Below are 19,251 nucleotides of genomic sequence, written 5' to 3'. Positions count from 1 at the left end.
AGCTGTGAGGATGAAGCTGGCATGCTCTTCTGGAAGGTGGCCCAGAAGCTCCCGGGTACCAGAGCTGAGAATTTGGCCTTAGTTTTCTGAGTGGCAGGAGACTAGGGTTCTTATGAGCCGGAAAGAGACAAGTTAAGAAATCAGAAACAGGTGCTGAAGAGATGACTCAGAGGTTAAGAGCTCTTCCAGGGGTCCTGAGTTCAATTCCCAGCAACCACATGGTGGCTCACAACCATCTATAATTCAGTCTGATGCCCTCTTCTGGCCTGCAGGCAGAACACTGCATGTAATAAATAAATAAAAATCTTTAAAAAAAAAAATCAGAAACAGCCAGGCAGTCTGTGGCACACACCTTTGATACCAGCACGTGGGAGCGAGAAGCAGGCGGATCTCTGTGAATTCGAGGCCAGCCTGGTCTTTAGTGCAAGTTCCAGGATAGGCACCAAAGCTACAGAGAAACCCTGTCTTGAAAAACAAGAAGGAAGGAAGGAAGGAAGGAAGGAAGGAAGGAAGGAAGGAAGGAAGGAAGGAAGGAAGGAAGGAAGGAAGGAAGGAAGACCAGCAAAACAACAATAAGGACCTAGATTAGGCAAGCAAGGAAAACATGTATTTAAAAGCCCTTCCAGCTGGGCAGTGGTGCTGCACACCTTTAATCCAGCACTCGGGAGGCAGCAACAGGCAGATCTCTGTGAGTTTGAAGCCAGCCTGGTCTACAAATTGAGTTCCAAGACAGCCAGGGCCATTAGAGAAACCCTGTCTCAAAAAACAGAACAAAACAAAAACCCAACAAGCCCTTCAAGGGCTGCAAAGATGGCCTAGTGGCTAAAAGCACTTGTTCTTCCAAAGGACCTGGGTTCAAGTCCTAGGACCCACATGGTAGCTCTGGTTACAGGAGATTCAACACTGCTTTCTGGCCTCCCTCCATAAGCACCAAGGATACATGCAATGTACATACATACATACATATATACATACATACAAAATATGCCTACTTAAAAATAGTAATAAAGTTAAATTCCGCCATCTTTCCGCGCCGTCACCATGGTGTGCATGAATGTCCTGGCTGATGCTCTGAATAGCATCAACAATGCTGAGAAGAGAGGCAGATGCCAGGTCCTCATCAGGCCCTGCTCCAAAGTTATCGTTTGGTTCCTGATGATGAAGCATGGTTACATTGGTGAATTTGAAATCTTTAATGACCACAGAGATGGAAAAGTTGTCATGAACTTCACAGGCAGGTTGAACAAGTGTGGCGTGATCAGCCCTAGATTTGATGTGCAGCTCAGAGACCTAGAAGAATGGCAGAGCCATCTGCTCCAAGTTTGGCTTCATTGTACTGACAGCCTCAGCTGGCATCATGGACCAGGAAGAAGCAAGACGAAAACACACAGGAGGGGAAATCCTGGGATTCTTTTTCTAGAGATGTAAAACATATAAATAAAAAGCCTCCATAGGGAAAAAAAGTTAAATACCCTTCCACTGGCTTGGAGTGGGACTCTGTACTAGAGCCTGGTGTAGGCAAAACCCTGGGACTGCTCCCTGTACTAGGAAAAAAGCCCAACGAACAGTAGACCCTTCCACTGGTAGGCCCTCCTTAAAATGTGGTTCAGTTTGAAGGGAAGCAGGTCCCAAATCAGGGCAAATGTGGGGTCTGCCATACCCATCTCTTCCTCCTCCCAGGTGGGCCTGGGCCTGGGCTACTTGGAGCTTCCCCAGATCAACTACAAGCTCTCAGTGGAACATAGAAAACGGCCCAAGGTGGAACTGATGCCAGGAATGAGACTGGTGAGTTGGTCGGAGGTGGGCACGGGTCCTGTCTCCTGTGTTGGCCAAGTATTGACCTCCAGCCTCTTGTCCTACAGCTGCAGAGCCTGCTGGACACACGATGTGTGTACATCCTGGACTGCTGGTCTGATGTATTCATCTGGCTTGGCCGCAAGTCCCCAAGACTAGTGCGTGCTGCTGCACTCAAACTGGGCCAGGAGCTGTGTGGGATGCTGCACCGGCCACGCCATGCAGTGGTCAGCCGCAGCCTGGAAGGCACCGAGGCTCAGGTGTGCCCCACACCCTGCTTTCCACTGCCCTCTCTGCTGCGAAAGTGGTCCAAATCCACCGTGTCTTTGCAGAGCCATCCATCCACTCTAGCACGTCTCCACTTCCTTTGCTAAGCTCCACCTTTCCAAGCCGTCTCCAGCTCGTTTAGATCCCACCTCTTGGCCTCTGACCAGCTTTTCCAAACCTTGCTTGAATCCCTCAGCCCCAACCTTAACTCTGCTGTACCTCTCCCCAATTGTGGCATTATACTGTTCTCCACAGGTGTTCAAAGCCAAGTTCAAAAATTGGGACGATGTGTTGACAGTAGACTACACTCGAAATGCAGAGGCTGTGCTGCAGGGCCAGGGGCTCTCTGGGAAAGTGAAGCGTGACACTGAGAAGAAAGACCAAATGAAGGCTGACCTCACGGCACTCTTCCTGCCTCGGCAGCCACCAATGGCACTGGCTGAGGTGGGATGAAGCCTGTGTGAGGGGGAGGTGTGAGGGGTAAGGGGGTTCTGCTCAGCATGGTGTTCAGACCTCACCTGGGGATGGGATGACAGGCAGAGCAGCTGATGGAGGAATGGAATGAGGATCTGGATGGCATGGAAGGCTTCGTGCTGGAGGGCAGGAAGTTCACACGACTGCCGGAGGAAGAGTTTGGCCACTTCTACACACAGGACTGCTATGTCTTCCTCTGCAGGTGCCACAATAATACTTCACCCTCTTGTCCTCTTCCCTTTGCATCCCCTGCTCACCACTGTCTAAATCACAGGTACTGGGTACCAGTGGAGTATGAGGAGGAAGAGAAGACGGAGGACAAGGAGGGCAAGGCCTCAGCCGAGGGCACAGAAGGGTTGGAAACAGAAGCTGAGGCAGAGGAGAAGCAGCCAGAGGAGGATTTCCAGTGCATCGTTTACTTCTGGCAGGGCCGGGAGGCCTCCAACATGGGCTGGCTCACCTTCACCTTCAGTCTTCAGAAGAAGTTTGAGAGCCTATTCCCTGGCAAGCTGGAGGTATGCCCTCATACAGCCCTAAGCTGTACCCCATAGCCTATGGTAGCGTGATCAAACCAGATCTGAGGAGGCTTGACCCTTGAAAGGCAGGTAGGGTCTAGGTCTACCCAGCACTTCTGATCCCCAGGTAGTACGTATGACACAGCAGCAGGAGAACCCCAAGTTCCTGTCCCATTTCAAAAGAAAGTTCATCATCCACCGGGGCAAGAGGAAGGTGGCCCAGGGTACTCTTCAGCCGAGCCTCTATCAGATCCGCACCAATGGCAGTGCCCTCTGCACCCGGTAGGTACCTAGCATGGGGAAAGGGCAGGATTCTGTGATGGTTATAACAATACTGACCCCACCCCCCAATCCCCTAGGTGCATCCAGATCAACACTGACTCCAGCCTTCTCAACTCTGAGTTCTGCTTCATCCTCAAGGTGAGGCTGTGGGCAAGACAGCAAGCAGAGCAAGGTGGCGGGGCAAGAACCCAGCCCTAACCAAGCCCTGTGCCGCCACAGGTCCCCTTTGAGAGTGAGGACAACCAAGGCATTGTGTATGCCTGGGTGGGCCGGGCATCAGACCCTGATGAAGCCAAGTTGGCAGAAGACATCCTCAACACCATGTTTGATGCTTCCTACAGCAAACAGGTAACAGAGGTGGGGGCAGGCAGGAAGATGAGAGTAGAGGACCGCCCTGGCTAACAGCCTTTCCACAGGTCATCAATGAAGGCGAGGAACCAGAGAACTTCTTCTGGGTAGGCATTGGCACACAGAAACCCTATGATGACGACGCAGAGTACATGAAGCATACAAGGCTCTTCAGGTGAGTGCCCTGACCCCTCCTCTAGCTTCTTTAGTCCTGATGATTACTTCATCTTGACCATTGCCCTTCAGGTGTTCCAATGAGAAGGGCTACTTCGCAGTGACTGAGAAATGCTCTGACTTTTGCCAAGATGACCTGGCAGATGATGACATCATGTTGTTAGACAATGGCCAAGAAGTAAGACATTTTTCCCCCACCTCAGACCCTGCCCGTTGGGTAAGGAGTCCTACTGGAAACAGTGGGTCCAGAGGGAAACATTCCCACCAGCCACACTTGAGTAGCATATACAATGACCCTGGGTTCAGTTTTTAGCACTGTAAAACACCAAAAAGGTCAAGACACCCACATAACCATTTCCTCCACTGTATCCTCAGGTCTACATGTGGGTTGGGACCCAGACAAGTCAAGTGGAGATTAAACTGAGTCTGAAGGCCTGCCAGGTAAGAAAGGACAGCACTGAAGCCAGCCCAATGACTTCAGGAACCACCTGCCCCCTCCCTCATCCTGGGCAGGACTCAGAGGACTACCCGGGCCCACTGTCTCCCTTCCCAGGTATACATCCAACACACACGCTCTAAAGAACATGAGCGGCCACGTCGCCTGCGCCTGGTCCGCAAAGGCAACGAACAGCGGGCTTTCACGCGCTGCTTCCATGCCTGGAGCACCTTCCGCCAATCCCCGGCCTAAGCAGCATCTATGAATCAGACTCCAGGAGGAAGAGGCGGCCGCCCAGCACCTGTTTCGCTACCCACCAGTCCTGCCCACACCCTGCAAGCCCCACCAGTGTGTCCACATGTGTGCAGCAGAGGTAGTTTAAAAGATATTAAATGCTTTTATTTTCAATATTAAAAAATCAGTACTTTTAATATTAAAACTAGTTTTTTTTAAAAAAGACAGAAAAGCCCAAGGTAGAGTCTAGAGGGAAGCCCATCCTCGACGCCCCACACACATGCACACACCCAACTGACTCCAGTTACGGTGCCTTGCAGTTTCCAGTCACGTGAGCATACACACAGGCCAGAGCAAGTACCAAAACTGCTGTAGAAATGACTGGCCAGCGTAGTCCAGGCATTAGAAAAATACTCTGCTTGAGAAATAAAGGGCAGTATGGAGTGCAAGATAGAGGATCCTGGCGCACTCCCTCCAGCTGACCATCAAGCTGGGGGTGTCTTTAGGGCCCAGCATCAGTAAGACTGGATCCCACAGGTTAACAGGTGTGGGTTCAATGTTAAGGAGCTAGGCAGACAGTCGGCTGGGATAAGCAGATGGTGATGGCTAGGGGGAGCAAACCCAGGCCATACCAGTCTGTGCAGGGTGGGCAGGCAGGCCCTTTAGTGACAGCCTGAGGAAGGGCTTGCTGGGGATCTAGGAGGGTACCAAGTAACAGGGTATGGGTAGTATCTATGCCCAATGTAGGGTACAGAGGCACTAGCTACCAAGGTCCAGATAGCTCCAGGTTCCAGCTAGGTTGGGTCCATAGCAGGATATGGTAGGCACATAAACTCCATGTGCTGGCTCAACAGGCAGGACCTATCAGCCTCAGTGACTATCCTGTGAAATGGGCTCACTGAACAGGATGAGCCTCAATTCCTACACCCAGACTCAGAGGTGGCCCTTTAAATGTCCAAGACCTCAAGTCTGACAGAATGGCCCCTTTTTAGCACTAAACTGTGATGATCATGACTGGGTCCCCTAAGCCTCTGACAGCTAAGGGAAGGCAGCTAGGCTTCCAGGAGTGATACCATTATAGAGGCCTGCCAGGGTCCCAGTTGGGGCAAGGGATGGCAGCTGCTGTGTCGTAAGGCTTGGCTGCCTCACAGCACCTCATTTAATCAGAAGGGTGTAGGCCTGGGCCTCATCTGCTTCCAGGTTCCGAAGGTTCTTCTCAGAGTCCTCAGGAGAGCTGGGGAGGAGTCAGTAATCAGAAGGGCTGGTGTGGGAAGACCCCTAGCTGCCCTGGGGATGAAGGCTTGGGAAAGAGCAGCTGGCCTCACCCCAGGAAATCCTTCACACATTCTGCTGTGACATCCCCTGTCGTGTCCAGCGTGGTATCTGCACTAGTAGCTGAGTCAATGGACACAGGTGAGAGGGTGGCCTCAGGTGGCTCTGTGGTGTCTGTTGGAAGAAGTGCTCCTCAGTATCTACTCTCTGCATCTAGAGACCAGCCCACAGCTGGACATGAACGTGCAAACACAGGCACTCTTGCCTCTCTTCTGGCAGCTTCTAGCCCTGGCTCTCCCCCAGGTACCTTCAAGCCAATGCCTGCCCCAACCCTGTGACCTCTCACCAGCTTGCTTGCTGTGGGTAGAGTTAGGGCTTCCTTCACAGCTCCCTGGGGACAGGGTGATGTTTCTGGTCCCATTAGCCTGGCTCAGCTTGGGTGACTCTTGAAGCCTATGGCTACAGAAATAGATGGGAATGTGATGGAGACTATTACAATGTGCTACCTTCCATCCCCAAACCAGGAACAGGGATTAACACCAGACCGTGCAGAACCCAAGATGGATAAGGGGCCCACTCCTCACACACCTGGGCTGGGTGGCATTTCGGGGCCAGCTGATATCTAGAGAGCAGAGGGGCTCTGTGATATTGCGAGCACTCAGGGAGAAGCGCTCAAATTCCGATGGAGAAATCAGGTAAAAGCCTGTGACCAAGAGAAAAGAGCATGTAAGGAGGACTGATCCCTACCAGCCCTTGGCCAACACCTCAGCACATAAGCAGAACTGCACTTTCTGCTGTACCCAGCATTTGTTCTCAACCACCCGTCCCACCTCACCCTGGCCATGGCGTGTGAAGACACAGGAAGCGATGCCACTGATGTCCTCCTTCCGGATACAGGAGTAGTGCACCTGAGGCCTCAGGCCAGGCACAGAGAAGACATGGACATCGCCCAGGTTGGTGAGGCAGGCAAGGCAGGTCTCAGCATAGTCCTCAGATATCACACTGGCAAATGTAGCCAGGGCTACCTTCCGTACACGACAGCCTTCATGGGCTGTCAGCTTGAATTTGGTCTTAGCACTCACCTTGGGCAGTGTGAACACCTGGTGACAGATAGCCTGTGAGTTAGGCCCAGCCTTGTTCTACTTCTACTCACTTCCACTTGGCTGCAGACCCCCAACTGGCCCTGCAAGCCCCAACCCAACCATGCATGTCAAAATAACACCCACTGAACCAGCCCTCCCCATTTATAGACTCAGCCTCATTTCTACCCACAGCCAGATTAACTAGACATATTCATATGCTCTATGCCTGGTATCCACCCTTCAAACCAAAGTCTGTGGGGACTGGATTTAAGGGTTTCCCATGAGGCTCTTGGAGAAGGCTGTGAGGTGCAAGGCCTTAGGGGAACCTGGCAGGCCTATGGAGGACCTTTGATAGCAAAGGAAGAATTTAGATCTCAGCAAGTAGGGGAAATGGGCAAAGCAGGGGTTCGAAAGGGTCCAAGATACTAGATGGATCTCCATCACCCATGGACACTCACCTTGAACTGTTCCTCAGATGCAATGAGCACAGCGTGTCCACCTTGCATGTCAGGGGCCTGTGCTAGGTCCCGAGAAGCTTCATAGGGCTCAGGCAGTGGACGGCCACGACCATCCAGCACAGCAATGGCCACCACAGGTGCCCGGTGCATCAGCTGTACCTCTTTGCCCAGCACAGCCTCTACTGCCTGCTCAGACCGCTTTTCACCACCTGCTGTGGCTGCTGGAACCTCCAGTGCATAGGCAAATACAGAGCCCGAGTTTGTTCCTGCCCACATGGTGGGCCCATGGTGGGTTGCTGAGGGAGACAGGTACAGTGAGGAGGGCCTCCTGAGGAACCCCATTCCTCACAGACCCTTCTTTCTCACCTGTACCTTCATTTCCTAACTGGTTGTAGGGATCAGATCTCAGGAATCCGGGCTCCCTCCTAACTCAACACCTGCTATGTGGCCTCAACCCACTTGTGTCTGATACATAAAAGCAGCCCTGATCCAGAGGCACGAGTCACCTTGAGGACATCTACAAGGTGGGTATCAGCCACAAACTGGCCCCTGATACCACCAAGCCATCAAGCTGCACCCTCAACCCACTCCAGGAAACATAGCTCCCTCCTACAAAGCTGGGCATGGCAGCACACTCCTTTAATCCCAGAGACATCTCTGTGAGTTGAGGCCAGCCTGATCTACATAGGATGTTCCAGGCAGTCAGGACTATGTGGTAAGACCCTATCTAAAAAGCAAGCAACAAATAAAAACAAGATGCATCTTTAATCCCTGCACTGGGAAAGCAGAGGCAGATGGATCTCCGTGAGTTCAAGGGCAACCTGGTCTGCAAAGCAAGTTTCAAGACAGCCAGAATTGTTACACAGAGAAAGCCTGTCTAAAACACTAGAAAGAGTAAAGTGTGGATGGGGCACACTGGCAGCAGATACCTGGGGGTGGCAGCTGAAGTAGGAGTATGTGGGTGACTGTATACTGTCTGTGTTTCAAACTATCATTATACAACGTAAAAAACCAAAGAGCCACCAATATGCATAAGGCAGAGAGGGGACTTTTTATCAGTCAATGACGAGTCCCTACCTGATGTGTCCTAACACCTCCATTACCTGCCCTCCCCAGGGCCTTGGTCACCCTGGCCCTCACTGCCTACCTTACCATGGCTCCCTTGCGTCTTGTTTGACTCTACAAGGCTCATATGTAGCCTTGCAGTCTACTCTGCAAACCTCAAAATATGTCCCTCTGGCCTATACGTGGCCAAGATATCCCAAAGTACAACTCAGCACATAGTAGGTGCTCAGAACACCACCTCTGCTAACAGTACAAGGCCATCTAGCCTCTCCACCCGTCTCTACCCTGGCCTCACCATCTCGAAGGAATGTGTCAGCAAAGTAGAGGCAGCGTACAACCCCAGAAAGGGAGTCATCAGCAGATCGAGGCTCGATGCGGCGCTGCACAGGTGTCATCTCCACATCGTGGGGGCAGGTCTGCTCTGCCAGCTGTGCATTGGCCTCCTGCAACTGGGAGGGCCAGAGGATCTTAGATGCCCTCTTCCAAGAGCCCTTTCTGTTTAGTACCCAGCAGACATCGCCATCCAAGCACCTGCTTCCCAGTTAATGACCAGGGGAGCAAGGCAACTGAGCAAACTTGAGGGCTCTGGACCAGGGCACGAACTTGGCAGCCTGGCAGCCAGTCCCAGCTCACCTTGCTACTGGCAGTAGTAACCCGTTTTTTGCCCGAGACACGGCTCTTGCGGATACGCCTGAATGACTGTCGCAGTGACTTCTTGAGGGATTTCACCCGTGACAGCGGCCCCTCCATGGCCAAAGAGTCATTGGGGTGAAGGGTACACCTGAGGATGACAGGGCCAGCTATGCTATGGAGCTACACTGCACCCCTGCTAGCCCGAAGCCAGGTTACCAGAGCCCAGGTCAGGGAACCAGAGCAACTTGGTGCTAGGACCCATGGCCACAGCAGCTGGAGGGCCTGACCAGTTCTCTCGAAAATGAAGAGATTATAAGGGCTTTCCCAAACAGCCTGCCTCTGCCACACCCAACTCTGAAAGAAAACTGAGTCCCAATCATCTCAACAGACCTTTGCTGCCAACTGCTCACCTCATACCACATACCTGGCCAGCACGGGACTCTTGCGCTGGTAGTCAAAGAGTCCAAAGCCATGACTGGTACCAAAGGCCACAAGGCTCCACTCCGCATGGAGTGTGACAGCAGTGACAGCAGCAGGTGGCAGGCACTGCACCAGCATGCGGGGCTGGAACCCGGCAGGCCAGGGCAACAGCCCCGTGTGTGGGCTCAGCCGCTCATGGCCCTTCCATGTGAAGCCCTCACGATCCTGAAGGAGATCCACACTGGCCACACTGACAGCCTGCTCTGCCGGTGTGTCATTGAGCTCCAGCACCAGCACCTAGACCGTAACAGCAGAAGATTCAGGTAAAGGGGCATTCTCGACCTCTCGGACATTGCCAGACAGTTTTATAATGTCTTCATTCACCTACCCAGCCAGTACCCTTTGATACCTACTATAATACAAAAACTTTCCTTGAGTGCCAAGAAACTGTGGTGACCTAATCCTCTGGCCCCTGCCCTCGACTCTTTCCTGAGTGTCTTCCACTAAAGCCTGAGCATACACTAAGCCTCCACACAGTCAAGTACTGAAGCTATCTGTGACTAAGACCCCGGGCCTCTGTGGCTTCCTCTACCCTTACTCAAGTGGTAGCACCCACACGTTCCCTTTGCCCTCCTCCCCGCCACCCTTACCCGGTGCTCCGTTCCCACTCTGACCTACGGTCCGTGTTGGCTTCTCTACTTCACCACCACACACCCTTCAGGGCTACTTCCTGCAGAAAGCCTCCCAAAAGCCACACCTGGGGACACCAAGCCCACCTGGCCTGCAGTGCCAGCCACCACCATCTGGGCTGTATACTTGCAAAGTGCAACCTTCTGTATTCCTAGCCGGGGATCGTCACTGTAAGGGTCAAAGCAGCCCACCTGAGGGGACAAGATGGAATGATGACACCAGGCAGAACTATGTCAGGTTCAAAGGCCAAGCCTAGGGGGAGAGGGAGGAGAGGCACCTTGCGGAAGGGCGGCCAATCATCCTCCACGACCTGGGCCAGGCTGTCAGCATGTTCACAGTCCGTCTGGAAGAGGCCAGCTGTGCTCAGTTTGTAGAGTGGCCTTAGGGCCACACCAGAGGCGTCCCAGAATCGCACAGTGCCATCCTCATGGCTATAGAGAGAGTGGGTGTCAGAGTCCCCCTGGGAACTCAACACCCTCTCATTATTCCTCTAGTGGCCACTATAGGTACCCACTGCATATGCCAGACACTAACTGGAGTTGCGCTGCATTGAGCAGCAAGCACCTGCTACACAGTACCAATATGTACTCAAGGCCTATTGCATGTCAGCCTACGCTCACCACATGCCACAAGACCCCTGAACAGGTTGGAGGGTAAAGGGTTGACCATCTTGACAACTAGATGATGACAAGGGAAGCAATGGGCACCTAGAAATCATAGCATGAACCCTAGGAAGAACAAGAGAGAGGCTCAAGGGGGTCTTCCAGGTGAAGCAGCAGGAGGCACGGAGGGGGAGAGTAGACAAAACTAGAGTACAACCTTGGGACAGCAGCAGAGCCATCCCTAGTGGGGTCCCAAGACAGTGAGACACCCAGGTAGTTGAGAAGGAGGTAGAGAGTAAGGTGGTTCAGACCCTCCGGCATCCCTGAGGTCACAGCAGGCTCTCAACAGGAAAGGGCAAGTTGCCTTGAGAGGCCTGAGGGTCCCAACACAGGCAGGAGGGAGGAGCAGGGCAGTTAGTAAGGCCTGAGTCATCAGTGCCCAGACCTAGCCTGGCTCTCTAGCACCTGACTGGAAGAGTCACCATAGGCCAACCCAGATTTTCCAGTCCATGGCAAGCCAGGTGGGTGGAGCCCAGGCTGTGCTGGAACTCAGTCCCAGGCCAAGAGGAAGTCAGGCTAAGGCTTTGAGCCAGAATCTAGGGAGGCTTCCTTACAGGAACAACCTGGATTTGTGAGGTCTAGGCCTGAGTCACCAAACGCTTCAGCACCCAAACCACCTGGGACATCCAAGAGCAAATAAGGCCTCACAGGTATAGGACCTTGTACCCACACCCCACACTTACCCAGTTAGTAGCAGCCCATGCTGTGAGGGTTCCTGGGCCAAGTTCCGGCCCCCAGTAATGGGCCAGCTCTAAGAAAGACAACAAAGATGGGAGTTCAAAGTTAACATGAAGGTCTCCATCTCATTCTGGTCATATGACTACACATTCCCATCTCAATCTAGGCTGGACATTGCCCTCCACCAGGAACAGCCCTCACCCCACACTCACCAAGGCACTGGAGGCAGGCTGCGGGCTCTGCCGCTCACCGGCACTTACAATGCGAGCCCACAGCTTGCTGGGAACGTTGGCAACATGGGCAGAGCAAGTGATGGCAGATGAATGCAGTGGGGCCAGGTAAGGGGCAGGCACAGCTGGCCAGCCTGGCGTCTGCAGGTCCAGCACTACCAGCTCCTCCTCCAGAAGCACAGCTAGGGCCTGGGGGTTGTCAAATTCTGTGGAATTGGGCAAGTGAGCACAGCTTGAAGCCACACTGGGCCAGCTGGGATGAGGGAGGTGGAATACACACCATCCTCTGGCTGTGTGCTGTGCACTGTGAAGAAGTCAATGACACGGGAGGTGAAGTCCAGGGTCACCAGTGTCTCTGCTCGCAGTACACTCACACAGTGGCGATCACCATAGCTGGCTCGGGGCATGCCACCACTGAAGATAATAAAGTGGTCTCTGCAAAAGGAGAGAGTCCATGTGAACCAGGAGCCCCTGGAGAACCAGGCACACGCTGGATAACCCAGTAAGGGCTGCACCCCTATATACCCAGAGCCTAATCCTCTAGGACCCAGCCAGACACGCCCCTCCCATACTGCCCCCTCTACCTACCCTGACTCACAGCTCCGCCACAGAATCTTGTTGATGGCCTTGCAGGGGAAGGGGCCTGGGGGTGGGGAGAGCGTCAGACCTCCCATTCCTCTTCCATGTGCCTCTCCCCAAGGTATGGCCCAGACCCAGCAATACCCCCAGAGTCTCCTGTAGGTTTGGCTAGGCAGTACTCTCATCAGGACCAGACAGCCCTTCAGTCCCCAGCTCAAGCCTCCCCAGTGCTCACCATAGGGTGTGGTCACTACAGTGGGCTGCAGCGTTGGGGGGCTGCCAGTGTCGGTGGACCAGATGGCATAGCTGCCATCACTGTGTGAGCTGACAACGGTGCTGCCACCACGCCCCCAACACAGGCTCTCCAGCTGCTACGGATGAGGATAGGATGGCATGAGCCAACAGGTGTGTACAAGGGCCCAGGATGAGGGGCACGCAGGCCTCACTTGCTTACCTGGTTACCCAGGAAAATGTGGTCCACACGCTGTGTGGCCTGGCTCCAGATGACCAGTAAGCCCCGACTGTAGCCTATGAGGATTTTGGTGGGGTCCTGCAGATGTCCCTGGAGTGACTCCACAGGGCCCAGAGCCTTCCCACACCGGTAGTCATCTGGCACACTGCAGAGAGTGCCCTAGAGTCAGGAGAACTTCCCAGAAATGGGACGCTCCTCCTGCCTGCTGCTCACCTGCTGCTCACCTGCGCAGAACCTCATCTGGGCTGACAGTCTGCCCCTCAAGCAGTGTCAGGGTGGCAACATCCAGGAAAAAAATGCTGCCACTCTCGGTTCCCAGGGCCACTGTGCTGCCAGCTACCAGCAGGACCACAGTGACACGGGTAAGACTGGCAGGCGCACTGCAGGAAAGAGGGAAAGAGAGTAAGGCCAAACCCTCCTACCTGCTGAAGAAGGCGGAATGGACTGGGCCCTTGCTGTGGCCTCTCTTGTACCTCTCTGCACTCACAGGGCCTGTCCACAGCACGGGCTGGCACCCCGGGAAGGCAATGTGCAGTGTAATTAGCCCACTCAATTATTTCCCAGCATGCCAGCAAAGACAGGGATAAAAATAAATTCTAAATTCCCCACATCTCAAAGGACTCACAGGTCCTCTTACCACTCTGCCTCTCAGGCAGAACCAGCACTGCCCCAGTTAGGGTACCCAACGCCAGCCTCCAGGCATCTCAGACTTCAGGGGCCCAAACAGTCCCTGCCTCCAGTGACTGGGAAAGTCCAGGAACTAACCTGTGGGCAAGGTCCTTTACCTAGGAATCCTGGCCTGCTGTGTACGTCTAGGGCATCCTCCTAGTGCCTCACCAAGCCCATCCTGGAGAACCTTCCCTACTATCAACCTGCTGTGTGCCAATGTACCAGTAGTCCATCTCCCATGCCAACTAGAGCCAGGAGGAAGGCCAGACATGGTGGCACACACCTGTAATCCCACACTTGGGAGACTGAGGCTGAAGGACCATGAAAATTCAGGTCTGGTCTGAGACTTTGCTAACGTCACCTTGGCACAGAACTGTTCCAAACCCCTAAAGAGCACAGTGCCATGCTACAGGTTTAAGGAGTTTGGTTATAACATTTATTCTCTGGGACCCCCAAACTAGAAGTTCCCACAGCAGGAAGCACAGACCCTGCCTACTGGCCTCAGACTTAGTTAACCACACCTCTAACCCTAACTTCAAAGGACACCACTGTCACACAGGGCTCCACATACCCTATCCTGAACTGTCTCTGTCCTGCCTCAGCAGAGCAGGCTCACAGGCCCTCTCCAATACCCCTGCCCAGTGGCTAGCCCCAGCCTAGTCCTCCAGTACCTGGCATTATCAAAGCTGGGCCGGCTGGGTGGCTGGAAGCTGAGCCCTTCCTCCAGGTGGGCACAGCCATTATGATGGATGATCTCCCACAGATGCAGGCTGCTGTCATCTAGCAGGGTCAGGAGGCGGCCCTGATGGGGGACACAAAGACCGAAATGGGGCTGGCCTGGAGGGGAGGAGGGCATGGGGATGGGGACCATCTTGTGCTGGTGAAGGAGGGCAGATGTTCACCTGACCAGGCAGGAAATGCATCTGGGTAACGGTGGCTGTATCCCGATGAAGACCTGTAAATTCCACTCCAGGTGCACCATAGCTGAGGTGACTTGTCAAGACAAACACGTGCAGACCAAGCCAGGGCAGTTCAGACAGGCCTTTCCCAAGACCTCTCCATCCATGACTCCAGTCTCCTGATGAGGTCCCTTCCTGAAACAACTCTACTCCTGTACCCTCAAGTTGCCCATACTCCACACAGTCCCCCAATTCGGGTGCTACTGCAGATCATTCTAGCCCTCATCTACACAGCAGGCTAATGACTCAAACGCAGAAAACTAGTGTGGATGGAGTAAGAATAAAAACCTGCTTAGCACTGTGACTCCAGCATGGTTCACATGCGGTCTCTGATGCATCTGCATGGACCAAGTACCTTGCAATAGAAGTTAAACAGGCCCAGCCAGAACACAGTAGCACCAGATCAAGCTGACTCCAGCTGTGGGCAAGAACCCCAAGCTCCCTCCAGAGCAGGCAGCCGACAGCTTCCACAGCCACTCTACAGATAAACAGACTAGAAGACAGGTGACCTGCTTGAACAAGTGCCTGAGACCCAGCAACTCCAGGATTGATGGTGGCCAACAAACCCTGAAGGGGCCCAAGAGGGCTAAGAGATGGGTCAGTGACGTTGTCCTAGTGACCAGCCAGGAGCTGTTGCCTGGATATTGAGCTGGGACTCCCTGCTGAGCCTGGCAAGGATGACAAAGAGAGGCAGGGGCAGCTGGCGGGAGCAGGGTCTCCCAGGAGATGGGGCCTGCCGTGCAGGGGGAGGGGATGCTTCAGAAACCAAGGGTGGCGCTTTTTAGCCTCAGTTTCCCAACCTCAGGGGCTCAAGGCTGTGGGGATTTAAAGGAAAGAGGGAAGAGAAGGGGGACCTAGGCTGTGGCCTCCTCCCCTGCACTAGCACGAGGAGCCAAGTCCCACAAGGACAGCCCCTGGCAGTGAAGAGCGTGGACAACCCAGACATGAACACCTCCAACTCAGTACAAGGCTGCAGCAATGCTTGTGTAATGGCAGCACAGCACCCAAGGGGCTTGGAGTGACGAGCTGGGTGGACGCCTGGCCACTGTCCCAACACATCCAATGGCCACAACAGAGGAAAGGACATCCCCATGCAGCCACATTCTCTAACACAGGCTATCAGCTCATAAACCATGGGCCATTCCCACTCCAACTTGGCTAGTGCCCTTAGCTCTGGATAAGGAGAGGGAGAGTGGGCTCCTTTACCAGGCAACGTTTTAGTCTGACTCTGCACCTCCGTTTTCTTGAAGGCAGGTTAGGACGGTATTTCCAGGGTAGATAAGGAGACATTCAGCAGCCTGTTGCCCCACCCCCACCCTGGACGGCAGGGAAATGCCTGCTTTGTACCATTTATTCAGTCCATTGTACGGCAGCAGGGTCCAGATGGGGGCAGTGTTGCACTGACCATGCTGAGCCTGGCACTGCCTTCACCCCCTGGGTTGAACACATGGATCTTCATATTTGTGTGTGTGTCTGTGTGTATGCACATGCTCACTCTCTCATCAAGGTCCACAGGCTACCCCTAGCCACTCATGTCACAGTTGCCGAGATGATGGCAGAGTCACCTAAGAACTGGCAGACTGAAAGACGGCAAGGAACACCAGTGGTCACTGTAAACTGACTGACCCCTCCAATCACCCACCTCCCAACAAAAAGCCCCTATCATTTCTGAAAGGAGTCATCACAGGCACGCTGGCACAGCCAACCTCTTCAGAGGACCCAACAAGCACCGAGTCTCCATGAAGCACCTGCCATGCTAGGACCCCAGCATGGAGTGGGTGGCACATGAGAGCCCCTGGCAATCCCTGAGCACCACAGTGACAAAGGATACATCTTGACAGCCCCAGACCTGGTGCCGATGGCCATGATGCGAAGCTCAGGGTCGAAGGCCAAGGCGCTGGGCTGGTTGGGGAAGCCATGCTCCACAGTCTGCAAGGGAGGAGAGGGCTTCATGGACAAAGCACTCTGGGACTACTGCTTCCACTTGACCCTGAAGGTATTGTCCGTCTCCCCACATGGAGAGAGCCAGAGAACAAGAATCCCGGTGCCATCAGAAGCAGGGATAGCATCGGGGTCCTGAGCGCCATTGGTGTTGGTGTTGATGCTCCCTACCTGCTTCTCTGCTCTTTGTGAACCAGGTCCAGTGCCCTCCCCTACACACCAAGCGTCAGTATCTACCCCTTCCTGTGGTGTGTTTCCTCCCACTGGCCCACCAATCAAGAATCTCCCACCCACACACATGTGTGGCTGGGACATGAATGCCCTCAAGAGATGCCAAACGTGGTCTGGTAGCACACAGTTATTATCTTAGCATTTGGAAAGCTGAGGCAGGAGGATCCTGAGCTGGAAGACAGCACAGGCCACACGGTGAGATGCTGTTTCAGAAATAAACACATAAATAAAAGAGGTCATCCACATGGGGACAGCCATCTGAAGAGCTGGTGTGGTGGGGTCCATGCAGTCTCCATCCATCCTGTTTCCACTTGGCAGTGGCAGTGAGCCCATCCAAGAGAGCAGGGCCACCAACCAGCCCAGTTGGCCAGGGAATTCCCTTTCTCATGAGCAATGCCATACCCTATCCAGATCTGACCTCCTCAGGATTGCAGTCCAGTGTCCTGGAGGCACTAGAACATGGCAGCCGCATGGCAGCATGACAAGTCCCCACAGTCCTGAGCAGGCACCATCAGGCTCATTTATGGAAGAGAAGCTAGATCCCTTATCTAGTGTCTGTCCCTGACCTCACGTCCGATCAATTCCTGAGTCCTATTGTCTTACCTTTAAGACACACACAAGTCACCTTCTCACACCCTGCTGTCCAGGCCTACCCACTGCCTGCCTGGACTACTGCTCACCAAGTCACCTATGAAAACCAACCAGCCATCCCTACCTCCTCCCTGCTGATTCACAGTGAAAGCCAAGTCCTCACCATGTGGCCCTTCTCTGGGCATCTCAGTTCACCTGATTCCCACTCCAAAGGCCTTTGCTCTTTTGCTACACGGCGCTTGCCAGGGCTTTGACATCTTCCACACTCCTGCCCCTCCCCCACTACACTGTGCTTTACCTGGCACCCCAAATGGCCAGCTCCAAAAGGCCTCCCTAGCTGGTCCTGCCTGCACCATCCTCCTAGGCCACTTTCCCACAGCATTAGCCAACCCTGTGAACTACTATATATTTTACTTTCCTGTTTTGGGCTTTTGTTTTCCCCTGCCCAATGAATAAACCATCCCTTCAATGAGGAGTTATCTCCTATGGATTCCACTGTGTCCCTAGCACCAAGGAGGCAGGAATCCAAATTAAACTAGCACGAGATGCATATGCTATAGGCAACCTGTGGTCAGAGCTGGATTTGAACCCAACACCCACGGTAAAACTCCATGTTCACCCTTGACTACAACCCCAAACTCAAGAATCTGGGGCCTATTTCCTAGGGATCTCCCGACACCCCCTTTGACAACCAAACCCTTTCCCGAGGATAACCTCTCTCCTATCACTGCTGCCCACTCAACTCCTGCCACTGCAGCGCCAGCCAGGGTGAACAAGCTGATTCAGAGCCTCACCCCATCTGTGTGGGTCCCTCACACACCTCCATACCACACACTCCATCTGTGACCCAGCCTCACTCTCATGGTCACCCCAGCAAAAGCAGAGGTTCACATCTGGGGGAAACTCTCCTCTCCTCTCAGGTCATCTGTAGGTCTGCAGTTACTGTGTCTCAATCCTGGCAGCCCCATCATTGCTGCCTGGGACGGCAACAGGAAAAATTGAGCCATGGCAGCACCTCCCCTGAAACGTATCTCCTAAAGAAAGTTCAAGGTCCCTAAGCTCTGCTCAGGATGATAGTAGCTGCTTCAAAACTCTGGGTCCCTACTCCATTGTCATCACACAGCAAGGCAAGAAAAATAAGCGGCCCACTCCTTACTAAACCTCAATTTTTTCATGTATGCAGTGGGAATGAGAAATCGGATCCTCAACGGCAGGGGTACATACGGGCTCTGGAATAAAAGTAACATCCAACCCGAGCCCCATCACTTTGCAGGGCTCTATATTGTTCAGTGCCGGGAAGGTGGGGACTGAGGCCTTTCCCGGGACCCCTTCTGCCTCACATCTTTCCAACTTTAGTAAGGTCAGGCCGGCCCGGTTTCAAGGGAGATCCAGAATCCACAAGGAGGAAACTGGCCTCACTTCGTGGCGGAGGAAACTGAGGACCTACGGTTTAAAATGCAGCCGGGCACACAGACCGGCACATCCTCTGGACTAGGGACCCCAAGACAGGGTTGAGCCTAGGGAGAGGGGTGGAAACTCTGGACTGGGATTTTCCAGCCCCACCCCCCACCTCTCCCACTCTTGCCCGCCCAGGAGTTCTAGAAAAACAAAACCTGGCCCTGGGTGCCCCTCGGCCGAGCCGGGCCACATTACCAAATATGAAAGAAAAGAGGCCAAGAGTAAAAGGCAGATAGGCCGGGGGGGACGCCACTGAGCCCAAGGGGCACCCGGGAGAGACACCAGAGGTTCAGAGACCCAGGAGCAGAGAAACAGGAGGAGGCAGAAAGCGCACGGCGCAGCGCCGGGCACAGCCTGAGACCCCGGCCAGGCACGCCCGAGCAGCGCGGCGCTCCTAGGGCAGAGGCGGCCCGACGTGGCCCGCCCGGGCCGCCGCCGCCCCCGCCGCCGCACCTTGTGGAAAGCGAAGAGCTCCTGCTTGAGCTTCTCGCGCTGCGGGTCGGCACCCTGCCGCCGGAACCGAAACTTCATCATCTTGTGCCAGCCGCCGCCACCGCCGCGGGATGCGCCCGGCCCCGCCGGTCCTGAGGCGCGGGGCGGGGCCTGCACGGAGGCGCGGGACGCCACGGACGCCCGC

At 54.1% G+C, this 19,251-nt stretch overlaps 2 protein-coding genes and 1 pseudogene across 5 annotated transcripts in view; 2 read left to right on the top strand and 1 right to left on the bottom strand.

The window, feature by feature from the left end:
- Flii (FLII actin remodeling protein) overlaps positions 1 to 4,721 on the top strand; it is a 13,989-nt gene extending 9,268 nt beyond the window's left edge. For both annotated transcript variants that reach the window (XM_005067667.4, XM_005067666.4), the window contains exons 19-30: positions 1,681 to 1,785; positions 1,863 to 2,054; positions 2,317 to 2,505; positions 2,598 to 2,737; positions 2,810 to 3,050; positions 3,178 to 3,332; positions 3,410 to 3,470; positions 3,552 to 3,680; positions 3,749 to 3,855; positions 3,927 to 4,032; positions 4,230 to 4,295; positions 4,408 to 4,721. In XM_005067667.4, the coding sequence (XP_005067724.1) occupies positions 1,681 to 1,785; positions 1,863 to 2,054; positions 2,317 to 2,505; positions 2,598 to 2,737; positions 2,810 to 3,050; positions 3,178 to 3,332; positions 3,410 to 3,470; positions 3,552 to 3,680; positions 3,749 to 3,855; positions 3,927 to 4,032; positions 4,230 to 4,295; positions 4,408 to 4,542 (1,626 nt within the window). In that variant the 3' untranslated portion in view covers positions 4,543 to 4,721. The remainder of the gene's footprint in view (positions 1 to 1,680; positions 1,786 to 1,862; positions 2,055 to 2,316; positions 2,506 to 2,597; positions 2,738 to 2,809; positions 3,051 to 3,177; positions 3,333 to 3,409; positions 3,471 to 3,551; positions 3,681 to 3,748; positions 3,856 to 3,926; positions 4,033 to 4,229; positions 4,296 to 4,407) is intronic.
- LOC106020925 lies at positions 520 to 1,673 on the top strand (annotated as a pseudogene).
- Llgl1 (LLGL scribble cell polarity complex component 1) lies at positions 4,668 to 19,251 on the bottom strand. Of its 3 annotated transcripts, none has more exons than XM_040748773.1 (22): positions 19,068 to 19,251; positions 16,225 to 16,322; positions 14,337 to 14,418; positions 14,106 to 14,236; positions 12,990 to 13,145; positions 12,748 to 12,910; positions 12,529 to 12,664; positions 12,303 to 12,357; positions 11,995 to 12,149; positions 11,697 to 11,920; positions 11,490 to 11,557; positions 10,422 to 10,575; positions 10,231 to 10,335; positions 9,459 to 9,751; positions 9,035 to 9,182; positions 8,697 to 8,844; positions 7,337 to 7,632; positions 6,632 to 6,896; positions 6,385 to 6,499; positions 6,143 to 6,255; positions 5,850 to 5,970; positions 4,668 to 5,758 (listed from the first exon to the last, which is right to left on the bottom strand). In XM_040748773.1, the coding sequence occupies exons 1-22, from the start codon at positions 19,146 to 19,148 to the stop codon at positions 5,680 to 5,682; spliced, it is 3,186 nt and encodes a 1,061-aa protein (XP_040604707.1). In that variant the 5' UTR covers positions 19,149 to 19,251; the 3' UTR covers positions 4,668 to 5,679. The 3 variants fall into 3 exon arrangements, with proteins under 3 accessions (XP_040604707.1, XP_040604706.1, XP_005067726.1); XM_040748772.1 differs by having other exon boundaries at positions 8,697 to 8,850; positions 12,529 to 12,661; positions 19,068 to 19,250; XM_005067669.4 differs by having other exon boundaries at positions 8,697 to 8,850; positions 19,068 to 19,248.

Source organism: Mesocricetus auratus, unplaced genomic scaffold, assembly GCF_017639785.1.
Source record: "Mesocricetus auratus isolate SY011 unplaced genomic scaffold, BCM_Maur_2.0 Super-Scaffold_100007, whole genome shotgun sequence".
NCBI lineage: Eukaryota > Metazoa > Chordata > Mammalia > Rodentia > Cricetidae > Mesocricetus > Mesocricetus auratus.
Note: the sequence above shows the minus strand (reverse complement) of the source record. Positions and strands in the feature narration are given on the sequence as shown.

Coding starts and splice junctions, on each gene's coding strand:
- Llgl1 (XM_005067669.4), bottom strand. CDS start 19,148: ATGATGAAGTTTCGGTTCCGGCGGCAGGGTGCCGACCCGCAGCGCGAG. Junction 14,419..16,224: donor AGGTCTGGGGCTGTCAAGAT/GTATCCTTTGTC, acceptor AAGTCACCTCAG/CTATGGTGCACCTGGAGTGG. Junction 5,971..6,142: donor TACCCACAGCAAGCAAGCTG/GTGAGAGGTCAC, acceptor TTCTTCCAACAG/ACACCACAGAGCCACCTGAG.